The 13,634-nt window shown below is 35.9% G+C and overlaps 1 protein-coding gene across 1 annotated transcript in view; it reads right to left on the bottom strand.

The window, feature by feature from the left end:
• The window catches only part of CSMD1 (CUB and Sushi multiple domains 1), a 1,163,462-nt gene that overhangs the window by 399,714 nt on the left and 750,114 nt on the right, over nt 1-13,634 (bottom strand). The window contains exon 7 of the mRNA XM_061460659.1: nt 8,851-8,928. Coding sequence (XP_061316643.1) covers nt 8,851-8,928 — 78 coding nt within the window. The remainder of the gene's footprint in view (nt 1-8,850; nt 8,929-13,634) is intronic.

The following is a 13,634-nucleotide window of genomic DNA, read 5'->3' as shown; positions in this document are numbered from 1 at the left end:
AGCACCTACCAACCCTTCACTCATTTCACCCCTCCCCAGCAGGACAGGAAAGAGTACTGGAATAGCAAAAATGAGTAAGAAACTTGGTCAGAACTAGACCAGAAATAACTATGATTAATTTAACTGAAAAACAACGAAGAAAATAATGCAAAAAAAGTTTTAAGGGTTTAAGTGATTTTGAACTTTCATACACTGAAACGTGGATTCAATTTTTAATCTATTCCATAGATACAACAGAGTATTATCCAAGCAGGTGGTGTTGCTTCATGCTATATTTTTAATTTTAACACAAGTGTGTATCATTTATGACAATGGAGTTTATTTTAGCCTTTGCTAATTCTGTACTGCAGATGCATTTTCAGACCTCTGAAAACAAGGCCTCGTAGAAGTGAGAAAGAAATACAACTTCTCAGTATGAAACTTCCCATGCAACTTCAAAACATGAAGGAAAAGCTGACATGGCAATAAAAAGTAGCATCCTGAATAAAATAATATACTCCACATGAAATGTGGCTTAGAGAAACCACACTGTTTTGCTCTTGTTAATTTGATAATTAACTGGCTTTATAGCTCCTCTAGCAGAGACACTGATCATTAGAGTTCAGTTCAAAATAATTAAACTAGGGAAGATATGCTGCATACATTTTTCATACACCTCTTTTGCTTATGCAAGAGAACTTCATGTTATGTGCCTGAAGCAGAAAATATCGTGATAGTGAGGAGACAGAAATCAAATAAAAGGTTGTATTAGCAGAATAATATGGACTTTGAGATATAATTTTATCCTGTTACATTAAAACTTCAGAATTAAACATTTTTATTGCTATCATATGTATTAAAAATTATATTACTTTGCTATATGACAAAACAATCTTATCACTCTTACCTGAGTTCAGAGAGCTTGTATGATAGAAGGATTTATACAAGCCAGACCACTTACAGTCCCTTCTTGCTCAAGCATGCTGACATGCTAACAGAAAACTTAGCCATGTATTTGGGGATTTTTCTGGACTGTTCTGTTACTTCTTCTTTTTTCTTAAATGTAGTTGAGTAACCATTTATTTGTTTTTTAAAGAACAACCCATTCTATCAGTTTCAGTGGAAGACATACAGTGTTGCATAATCTCCTCCCCCTAAATAAGCAACTTCTGCTTTTTTCCAAATGTAAACCAATGTATTTATTTCCATTTTAGTTCTTTTTTTTTTTTTGTTCCCATTCCAAAAATTTTTCAAGCTTTTCAATGCACATTATTGATACATTGATACATTGTCCAAGTGTTGTGCTAAGTTTTTACTTCCTTTTTTCAAGTGAAAAAGGAGTAGTGTATTCAAACTGGCCTGATGCTGATAAATTAGCTGTCACCTGACAAACTCCCCTGTTTTAAACATATCTGATGCTGGAACTCCTCAGAAGTGCTTCAGGAATAGATGCACTCCAGTCTGACAAGCTAACATCTGATAGTGATATGCCAACACAGTAGAAATTATTGTCAAAGTGTTTCACAATGTAAAGAACAAATTCTGAAGAATGAAAATAGTCCAAGACCTTCTATCAGATCATTAGTATATTCTCCCACAATATGGATTTAGAAAACAACAGGATCTGAATACTCATATTCAACATGCATAAACTATGCAGCTGCTGTTAAACCAGGCTCTGTGGAAAGTGGAAATCTCCTTGCATGAGATAGAATGCTGCTGCCTCTTCTAACTGACTTGACAGTGAGGGTATCTATATTCTACAGCACACCTACACTTCATAGACCCGTGTCACAGCTCTTATTGGTTTAATGTTTCTTATGTTCCAGAAGTCTGAATTCACCCACCCACAAGTTCTGAAGGACTTCATAATTAACACACATTATTTGAATCTACCGAGACTTCATTTCGCTCACTTATTTACTGCCCACATCTGTATTTTTAACAGAGCTGTGCATTGGAGTTAAGCCAGTGAAGCTATATAAAACTACTAAGGTTTATATTTAAATTTCATATGAATAGCTAATTTATACAGAATTGCAACTGCTAAAAGCAGGTTGCTTATTCTTAAGTCTTTGACTTTGAAAGTAACAGAATTCAATGTCAATTTAGCCTACTGTATGAACATTCACTTTGGATAATCAATAATGTTCCATAACTGTATGCAAAAATTATTTAATGGCAGCTTCAGCTCCCTAACTGGAAAACAATTCATTTTAACCATTCATAATTCAATCAGATTAAATCTTGTTTTACATATTTTAATAGAAGTTTTCTTCTGCTTATTTTACAAATTATATATGCAAATGAGGTATTAAATAATTGATGAAGCACCTTGTTTTGCTTGTCGCTACAAGTGATGCTTTTCTTCACAAATATATTTAGGCAGTAGTTCTCTTCACAGCAAGATTTTTGCATAGTATTTTAAAAGATATTTAAACTCCTGCAGTGATGAAGGCTTATTTAGAAACACCAAGTATAATTTGCTAACCTGATTTATGAAGCAATTTATACAATCTAGTAAAATAGCACTGCAGAATTACATTGCAAAGGGATACTCATCTTCTGTGAAAACCTCATATTTCTTAACACTTGGACAACTCCGTATTATTACATTCTATGATAGGACAAAGTATATTAGGGTAATTATCCCTCCTGTTTTAGGACAGCTTTGTAAAACTGTTAGATGTTAAAGCGGCATTATTATTTTCCTACTGCCAAATTTCATTCTCTAATGCTCAATAAAAGGGGAAATAGAGCCATTAATCTCTTATTAGACACAGTTTAAAAGGTGTAAGGTAATCCTATATGTATTTCTACAGTTGTGTGTGCATATATGTAGGTGTATATATATGCATGTATATACATATATAACAAGGATACTTTTAATCATAAAGATTCTAGAATCCATCCTTTAACCTACTGAAGAGCCAATATTTAAAGTATTACTTCCCTCTTTTTTCTTTGTTTTTATTTGAACATTTAATATATGATCAGTCTTGCTGTAAAAGGGCTTTCTGAAATAAAATTGGGCCAACAAAGTATAAGTTATTTAAGCATTGTGTCTTCTACCCTTGTAATTAATATATCAGTAAGTTATAAACAGTCCTTTCTCTTGTTTGTGGAAATGTACAATATAAATGCAAACTTGAAAAACGCTTTCCTTTTGAAGCTGTGAGATTTGAAAGAATGAAAACTAGCTTTAATGACTGAAAGGGATGAAGAACTTATAATACTGTCTAGGCATTTAGCAAGTTTCTGATTGGGCACTTACAAATGAGAATCCTTTCAGTGCCTGTAAATTAATTTAATAAAATACAGCATTCAGGCATAGAGTAACTTCTACTGAGAACACTGAGGTCTTCAGAGAGAATTCTTATAGAAACTAATGGGAAAAAGACACCTCCATAATGAGGTTCACACAACAGTCTTGTGGTTCAGCTTCCTCTGAAGAAATCTTATTCTTAAATGTAGGCATTTCAAATCCTTTTCTTGGTTTTAGGCAAAAGGTCTCTGTTTCCCTTCTGAGAGAAGGGGTTTATCTGCCACTAAACACAGAAGATGCTGAACAGGTGCTCACTAAAGGTCAGAAAAGAGCGACAGACGAATCCTGTCACTTTTCACCCTTGTGTTGTAATGTTTTATGAAGAACCAAGGAAACTGAAGTTTTTAAAAGACGGTGTTTTTTTTAAAAAGGAAGTCCTAAGATTCACAATTAGAAATTTATCTTTTTAAAGAACGCAAAGGAGATAATGCCATAAAAAAAAAATGATGGTATGCCTTCCTCACAAATAATTCGTAAAGTATGTCTCTTGACATGCTGTCCTTACTTCCTTGTTTTTGTTGGGCTTTTTTTTCAGAACCAACAGCAAACTGATCACCTGCATGTCAGAAAAGGGCAAATAACCCCCAAATTCTTGTTCAAAAAGCTACAAAACACTACTGTGTGCCCCAGAAGAAAAGCAAGCCTGAAAACTGCCAACATTTTCATATTTACTTGTTTTAGCTGTCAGTGAGACCGATCAAAGAGATAGGTTTATATTTATTTTTCCAGCTCTTTTAAATTCATGCTTGCTTGAAGGGGCACAGGAATTTCAGCAGGCAAAATCTACTTGCCAGCAGAATATATATGTTTTATTTCTATGGTATCTTTATTTCTAAGGTATTTCTAAAGAGTGTCTTGCAATACTGAAAATATTCACAGTGGAAAACAGAATGCATATTCAGAGCTCTTAAGTACACAAGATCCAAACCACAGGATCTTTTGATACGCAATCACCTACAATTATTTGGTTAGTTTACTTTGCAGTCAGAAAATGGTGATATTAAGTGCAGCTATTTAGTCCAATATTGTCCTTCTTAGGGAAACACTCCTGCATTAACTGAAGAGTAGAACTCTTACTAATCATCACTTTGCTTCTATCAAAGTAAATTTACCAGTAGCCAACTGTCAAGATGAAATTGGCAATTTATACAAAACATGAGGAACATATTCATAACAACAGAATTCCAACCTAAAATCTTTCCATGAATATATTTTTAACTTTACATTGGATGTATTAAGCCATTTTTTCCAGAGTTACCCAATAACAAAATAAGTAATGACTGTTGTCACTCTTTCTTTCTTTCACAGAAATAGCAATATAATCCTGTTTTGGTACTAACCGCTGTGTTTCAACAGCATGTGCCATTAATTCACCTTTATGTGCTGAAACTAGTCAATACATAGTCTGCAAACTCACTTGTTCTTTGGCTCTACATGGCAAAAAACATTGCCTTAAAGTAGCTCTTTTATCATCTTCAGGGCAAAGAACAGTTTAGATAAACACTATAGCTAAGCTCTCAGAGGATATATTAATCTTATGCTTAAGTCACATTCTTCTTTATGTGTTTTTCTGGTATTTTATGTGTTTTTTAATTAACGTGTTTTTCTGGTATCCTGAAATACATGTACAAATAATACTACAGAAGCTTGAAATTGCTTTAATGTTTAAGAGGTTTTTGTTCAGTGAATATCTAAAGATCTTTCACCTTGTAAAACATGGTAGTTCACACACTGAACATTTCACAAAATAGGGTTAAGTCACTCAATATTCACTAATTACTATGAACTGTTAACGTGGTGCAATGTGAATGCTGTATTTTTTAAAGAATCACTCAGTCTTCATCTGTTAATTTTGTTGCTATTCCAGAATGTGGAATGCAGCTTGCTTTGTTGTGTGACTTGACCCACTATTCATACAGCGTTTTGATAAGAGCAGACTTGGGCCATCAGCTCTCCAAGACACGTCATTTCACTGCTGCCTTCCCCTCCTAGCATTATTGCACAGGGAGATTAGCATACACCACATAAACCTTATAAACATTTCCATTTTTCACTTTATGTGATGTCTCTCACCTCATTGAACTTCACTGACATTTACTGTGAGCTTCCGGCATTCCTGTGCTCTGTCCTCCTGGTGAGGAGTCCTGGAAGTGGGAGGCTGCCCTGCAATGGCAGCACTATGGCCAGGGACATCATGGGCTGCTGGGGCTGTCCATTCTCCTAACCCTGCTCTGCCCCTGGGCTGCAGTGAGCCACACAGGGCCCAGAGATTCACAGAGGCACTGAGCAGCAAGTCTGCAGTTATGGCCCTGCCTTCCTACTATTCTGTAAACTGGCGTCCTGAAAAGATCAAGACCTGTACTAAATTGCTATCCTTTGCACATGGAATGACCAGCAATAACTGCTCAGTGTGTATCAATCAGTGGCTAGACTTGGAAAGATAAACTACAAGAGTCTCCTACTTGCCTAGAAAATAAGCCTTTTATAACAACTGTAGCTGTTTAATGATGGTCTGTCCTCACGGCCCACTTCATTAGGGTTCTCATTCCTCTGGATGTACATGATGTTCCCTCAACAATCTCTCTACTGTAGAGGTAATGCCCTGACGTTTAGAGGTAATAACCACCCTCTGATGTGAAGCTGCTGGGTAGGAATATTGCCATGAAAACATATTCATACAAGAGCCAGCAATCAAAACAGTATTTTTATCTAATCAGTTACAATGCAAACTATAGTCATAGTAGGTTTAGAAGAAAGCCACAACCATTAGAAACACAGTCTGCAGACTTATTCCATGTTAGACTGAGAGTGACGATCCCAAAATGGATCAAGTAACGTCCTTTGGGAATATACCATATATATCAGAATGACTTAGGGAACAAAAGTGAGTAGACTGAGCCTGCCACTAAACAGATGGACACCAAAACAGATGTAATTGGATTTGCTTCCACTAAGCAGATTCATAAGCTAAAACTCTCTCCTTGCTCCTCTGAGAGATCAGCTTCAGACAACTAAGGGGAAATATGCTTAGCACTGGATTTGGCCAGTGCTTGTGGCAGCTAAAGCACTAATGAGGACCAGCTGTTAAAAAGCAACCATCAGAACTGCCTGTCCATTTACCTTTTCCCAGTTTAATGTTCCAAAACTTTGCCAAGTGCAAAGTTTGGATGAACCTGGACTGTATTGTAGTTCAATTATCTGTCCCATCCTCCCATCCTTTTCCCATTTCCTTGCATAAATTAATCATGATTCAACAGCATCCTGCCCGCTGCTAAAGGGTACTGGCTGGCAGGAGTATTTTGGCAACCAACTAACTTGGTGTTTCCTCCAGGTGTACTGAAGAAGGAAAAAAAAAAACAAAAAAAAAACAAACAAAAAAACCCAAACCTGTTCTTTCCCTGTGGAGTGATATGAGACTATTTTTCCCCTAGTAAATGTACCACGGCACCTATATCCCAAAGCCATGCTTTGCTACCTGAAGGACAGCAGAACTGTTGAAATAAACCATCTGAGAATCCAGGCAAGCCCAAGAGGAGAGGAGTGACATAAAACTGTACAACTAAAATATTGTTCTGCATTCCACAAGGAATTATCACTACACTGGTAACACTTTCTGCCTAAATCCTAACAGAGTTGTGCCACTATGAAATGCTTTCTGCAGCTGTTCTCAGGTTGTACTTAGAAGAGCTGCGAGAAACTTGCAGATCTTGGGATTTGCAGGGCATGCCCTCACAGCATTTGGAATGCTGGTATTTGCATTCCATCTGCCAAAATGCAAAAGTAAGCCTTCTGGTTTACAGAGAGAAAATATTAAAAATATCTAATGTAAAAGAATGGGGAGAGGTGTTAGTCTTCAATTTCCATTTTCAGAAATTTGCTAATTGGCATCAGAAGGTAATATCCATTCTTATCAGTTCTCTGAAGTTGAATTCCCAATTACTTTTTCTATCTACACAATTACTAGCAGGAAAAATTGCTCAATACTGAAGGCTTATGTGAGAAAGGGAAGCAAAATACATTTGTTTGTATTTTAATCTTAGTATTTTTATACGCTTCACATATGTGAAAGTAATGGTAATAACGATAATGCACTTCTTAAGATTTATGTTGAAAAGTCAGGCGCAATTAATAAAGCTTCACAAGTCAAAACACAAAGAAAAAAACTATAAGAGACATTTAAAGTAAACAGCAGACTGCCTTATAAGAATTTCTTCAATAGCCAGTCCTACTTCCACTTTCTGTAATTAAACGTGGTGTCTGACAGCATGTGCTCTGACAGTGTAAGCAGAGATCTCTCACCTCCCAGAAGTAACTTCCAAATGATTAAATCATCACCCATTCAGATTCAAACACCAAAGAGATGGATCAACTTTTTCTGCTACACCCTGCATAAAAAGTTCCTTTTGAGTGCCACACCATCAATGTGCAAGATTCAAAGCAGAAAATTGTCATGCCTCTTTTGTTCCAGTGAGCAAACCAAAATACTCACTTTGCATTAAACAGTGCACTGCAGAAACACAGAGACCAAATCATATTCCCTAGACATGAGCCTTCAAGACACTCATTCTGTATTTGCAGAGTAGCACACAATGAGGCAAACACAGCCCAGGTTTTACTCCACCGAGTTTAGTGTATTACATGAAGAATTAATTTATTGAAATACATTTTAGTCATTATACAAGCACTTCTAATTAGTTGTAAGTGAACACTGGCTTACCCTCTGGCTTTTTTAGGGGCTAAGGGACTCTCTGTTTGCCAAAATATAAAATTATCTTCTTATTTTTCTTGTTTCAAGACTGGCCTGATTAATGGAGTAAGAACTCTGAGGATACTACTGAGACTGCCAGTTGTTTAGGGAAAACAATGCTCAAAAAAAAAAAAGCCCACAAAAAAAACAGCCTCATAGTCCCATAAGATAGTATCTTGATTTTACCCTTACGCGATACATGGCGGAAAAAGGTGCAGAGGGACTGAACAGATATCATTCCAGAATGCGCTAAACATTCTGTGAAGGGAAGGAGATGCTGTGATCTCCATCTTCTTGAGAAGCTGGAAATTACAGCAGTTTTAGCCCCTGCTGTGCTGTAATACAGGACTGGAAAGAGGCAGTCACCAGGACACAGTGTGGCAAGGAGGGTGAGGAATTAAGAGCTGTGATATTAACTAAGAGGAAGAAAATAATCATAAAATATAAACATATCCAGAAAATGCTAAGATACCTTTACTGCCACCAGAACTGCACTGATAAAGTCTGTATGTCACTGTTCTGCCTTGATTTCCTAACCTGTCTTTGATCTTTGAATTGTAAATACCCCAGTATGTAGAATGTGGGTGTTTTTCTACACACCCAAATATTTCAGACATTACAACACCATATTTTGCTTTCTACACACTCAGTATTACTGGTGGAATTCTAATTCAGTGACAACTGAAAGCATAATAACCATTTTATGACCACGGGTTCCCAACACCTCTCTGATTTGTATATTTAATAGGACTCCAGAAAATATATGCAGTCACTAAAGATAACAGTATAAACAACTTACAGACAGAATTTTTATGGTTACTATCTTTGCTGGGCAGCATCTTGACTCCTCTTGATTTCAGTTCAATAGCTTTTTTCACTGAGAAAACAAGGAAACAAAAAGAAAATAATTCATTATTAAAACTTATAAAAAGGACATACAACAGCCAAATCATACACGACAGTAATACAAAGCTAGACAGGAATCCTACAGACTGATTGAAATAACTATAGTTTCTGTGATAATCCAAATACATTTTTATAAAAATACAATCGTTTATCACATTTCAAGGTGTCTTTTTTAAACAGACATTATCTTTGCGGTATTTCAAATTCAAGTTTCCTTAGGGTCAAAGAAAACAAAAACCCCTTTCCTCATTACGTGTGTGGATTTCCTACGTTTGTGATGCATATTGCAAAATCTTACTTTATTTTTTTAATTTATTTCTTAAATATTTTACATTATCTACACAAATTAGAGGACCACAACATTTAAATGCAGTTTTCACAACTGCTTTTGTTTCACTCCTAATAGAAGACATGGTTTTAGTTCAGCTTTCTAAGGAAATTAAGGATATAATATACTATGCTACATTCTTCAGCTCACCTAACTCCTTTTGAATCTACAGGGCAATTTCAACAGAATTAGAAAGAGAATAAATGCTTTCAAATGGGAAACAGTTTTGTGAGAGAGAACAGATGCATAAGAGGTTTAAAATCTGTATTCTCTGATTAGCCAGCTGAATGGCTGATAAACTTCCAGACTATCCCTACTAAATAGTTAGGGCACCATAGGAGGGATAAGGAGCAAAGTAGGAAAATACATGAGAAGAAAGTAGAGCAGTTATACATTAAGGAACATATGGGGTAGATTTTTAATTGTAATGGTTGGAGAAAAGGGTAAAAATATAGGACACATTCATAGGAAATTTATTCGTTCTGTGGCTTTGAAACAACTTGATCAACTGAAAAAAAATCAGAAGTAGAAAATAATTGTGAAACAAGTCTGGACAATTCAAAACTATTGTGCAAATAAACAATAATAACAGCTAAATAGCTAGTGAAAAAGCAGTAATTCTTTCCTCTTTCATATGAAATACTTTTTTTTTTCTAAAGCTTGGAGTGGTTAATAATCTTAAAATGCAACCATTTATTCTAGATCCAAACAGAAACAAAGAATCAACTCAAGCATTTTTAAGATGGTAGTGATTTGCACTTCATACTATATAAATATACAAATGAATATCACAAATTATCGGTTATACTTTCTAGGTGTGGGGTAAATTTTGTGATTATCCACCATACACTGATCTATATGCAAATATTTCTAAGAAGTGAAGTGGTAGGAACAGCAAGACAAAATGCCTTTTAAGACTGCATTCAAAATCATTATTTCCTTGCATTTGTTTCTATATTGGACTTCTGCTGCTTTTGCAACCTCAGAATGAAACAGGCATTTCCTAAGTGCTGAAACTGAGCAAGAACTGCAGAAACTACATTTTTCTTATTTTTTTTTTTTTTGGTGCTATGTATGTTGCAAGTGCAGACATTTACGTCTAAACCTGGAAAACAGGTGTTTAAATGATGAAAGATGATTGAAACAGAACTGTAGCAGCATAGGATGAAATGGATTTGATGGCAGTGCGTCTGTTTTCTTTTAAGACAGTAAAACATTATATGGAGTCTTAGATGACTAGACAACTAGATGATTAGTAAGGCTAATATTCCCAAGGGCTTCTAGAAGGTTAAACCTCATAGATATGGTTTTCTTAGGGTTACTTTCTATACTTAGGTACTAAAATTTCCATCAAGTGCCACCTTATGTTCTGTTTTCTTAGGCTGCATAACCAGTCTGTTAAAATTACTCTGTATTTAATGGAAAAAGAACAACTCGTATAATGAATACTTGGGATACTGCCTGGAGTTGTGGTCCCTCACCAGCATGAATTTCACAGATTATTAGTATTTGTGCTGCATGCAAAACATGCAAGAGTTTTTGAAGGGTTAAAAATCCATGCTACTTACATTCACAGATGAGTGATAAACCCATCGAGTTATTATACAGAGGATAGAAAGAAGAACTACACTCTCCTTCTCTTTGTTGGGCCTGGAGCTGTTTAGTCTGGGGGAGAGAAGGCTCAGAGGGGACCTTATCACTCTGTACAACTGCCTGAAAGGAGGCTGCAGTGAGGTGGGGGTCAGTCTCTTCTCCCGAGTATCAAGCAATAGGACAAGAAGTAATGTCCTCAAGTTGCATCAGAGGAGGTTTAGACTGGAAATTAGGAAAAAAATTCTTCACAGAGAGGTTAATCAGGTTTTGGAATGGGCTGCCCAGGGAAGTGTTCAAAAACCATGTAGATGAGGGCCTCAGTGATATGGTTTAGTGGTAGTCTTGACAGTCCTGGGGTAACGGCTGGACTTGATGATCTTTTCCAACCAAATTACTTTATGATTTTATCACTGTCCTGTGACCCTACTTTAGGGTGAAAGTGGCAATCATGACTCAAATTCCTTGTGGGAGTTCACTCTTGAATGTATTTGATAGACAAACTTGAATCATGCTTCTTGGGAATGGAGAAAAATGATACCCATCAGCTTTATTTGAAAAACAGAGGACATAAACTGAAATAAGAGAGGTTCTGATTTGATCTACGAAAAACCTCTTTACTATTAAAACATTCAAGCTTCAAAACAGGTCCTGCAGTTTCCATCCTTGGAGTTTTTTCACATGTCAAGAAAAAGGCATTCTGTATCTCTCTGCAAGAATATTAGATAAGGGATTCATAATACTTAAGATCAGTCATCTAAAATGTATGTTTTATGAAGAGAAATAGCTACCTCAAGGGGACAATTTATCCCCTTCTAAAACAGGCACAATGAATCATATTCTACGGATGCCTTTTCCTCTCCATAAAATATAACAGAAGCATCTTGCTCAGGCTAGATCCCTACATTTTAGTAACATTAAGGTGATGTAAGCTTTTATGTCTGGTGACAGCCAGATGTAGGTACCCATGAGACACAGGGATCCACAAATGGGACAGTTTGAGAGAGAAATACCAGACTTCTGCCTCTTTACACTTATGTGTGTGAGGTTTTGCTTGTGGCCTGCATAGTGTTTTCTTCTATTTTTAAAAAGTATGAAGAAAGTATAGTCTTTAAAATACAACCTGTTCATCCTCTGAAAGAGAAATAGAGACCACTGAGCACTGTGGTTTGATTCAATCAGTTCAACCCCTTCTGTAACATTAAAAAAGTACTCTAAATTGCACATTTTATAACCATTTAAATCCCATTTGAATACCTTTTCTGAGATACTCCTTTTCTAATTCATGATTGTTTTTTATCAGAAAAGTTTTCCTGATTTCAAAGATTATTTGCTATTTAATATCACAAAAAAGAAGAATGAGTTTACGTTAATAATGTCAGCTATGAACAGCACTTTCCAGCTTTTAAATGATTACTTTTGAAATTCGCACAGCTTTCTGCTGTCTTATATTAAATATTCAGTTAAGTTAACTGAATTAACTCACTTCACCTTTTCTGTTAATCATAACTTCAAGACTTTGGAAGATGAGATACCCATTCAGGGACAAGGGCAGGGCTGAGCACTGGATGTACAAGACAATCTTATCAGCCTACTGGAAGGCACTGATGGCATTTCTTAGCTTTTTGCTGTAACTGAATTAAACTCAGCCATGAAAAGAATATACGCCTGGCATTATTTGAAAGGATCATGAAAGTTACAGAAAAATTTTCAAGTTGTAAAACTCCACTGGCTAATGTGCATACAAGAAATATGCAAATCTGCTTCAGGCCATGGCTGGAGACAGGCATGGGATTAGCGATCAATTTTAGGAATCAATGTTCACAACTATTCTTATGCTTCCCAAAGTCTGTCTTTGTGGGTTGAGGAAAGAGGCCAAAATCAATTCAGCAGGTATTTGGTACAAAAGAATGACTCTTCTTCCTGTTCATATTACATTAACAGACTATGACCTGTACTGTCCCTGCCCATGGCAGGGGGGTTGGAACTTGATGATCTTAAGGTCCTTTCCAACCCTAACTATTCTATGATTCTATGATTCTATGACTGTTATAATCATAGTAAATATACCTCTATTGTACACCAAAGATTACTTTCTTTTGGAAGTTGTTTGCTTTTTTTCCCTGCTCTTGCAAACAAAACAGCTGTTTGTGGTCTTGATGAGTACTATCTTTCTGGGCAGAAGCTTCAGGTCTTCTTACAGAACATGACTATCACTCACAGTTTGAAACCGTCTCACGCGGAGAACTGTTGGTGCTGAACTTTCATGCTGCCTTTACACTTCAAGACACATTACATGCACGCCACGGTAGTACTAACCTCTCAGCACAGTTTCGCTTCGTGCTTTTGCAAGCTGTCAGTCTGCATAGTCAGACAATCCCCAGTTCCATGTAGTTCCATGGGGATTTCTGTTCTGATTTTTAGATCTTCCTTGAAATATCAGGTTATGACACTCACTGGTTTATATTCAAATTCAATTTGCATAAATATTAGACTTCATTTTAGCTTTTTCAGATTACTTAATTAGAACAGGAGAGGTGTAAGACTTTTCTTAACATTCAGTAAGATTATAGTTTTATTCTAAGATTTCTAACACACTTTGAGTTATTAGCATCTCACTGAAATAATTTGGTTATGGTTGTCAGACTCTAATTTCAGGTATACTTGTGTATATCTGGTAGAATACATCTTTTCCACAGAATGTTTATATGCCTAGCCCAAATTTATTATGAAAAAATACTGTTAACTAAAATCACCTA

This window comes from Pezoporus flaviventris, unplaced genomic scaffold (assembly GCF_033815535.1).
Source record: "Pezoporus flaviventris isolate CSIRO_AGI_PZ_B2104156 unplaced genomic scaffold, CSIRO_AGI_Pfla_v1 ptg000031l, whole genome shotgun sequence".
Taxonomy (NCBI): Eukaryota; Metazoa; Chordata; class Aves; order Psittaciformes; family Psittacidae; genus Pezoporus; species Pezoporus flaviventris.
This window is presented reverse-complemented; position numbering and strand designations above follow the sequence as displayed.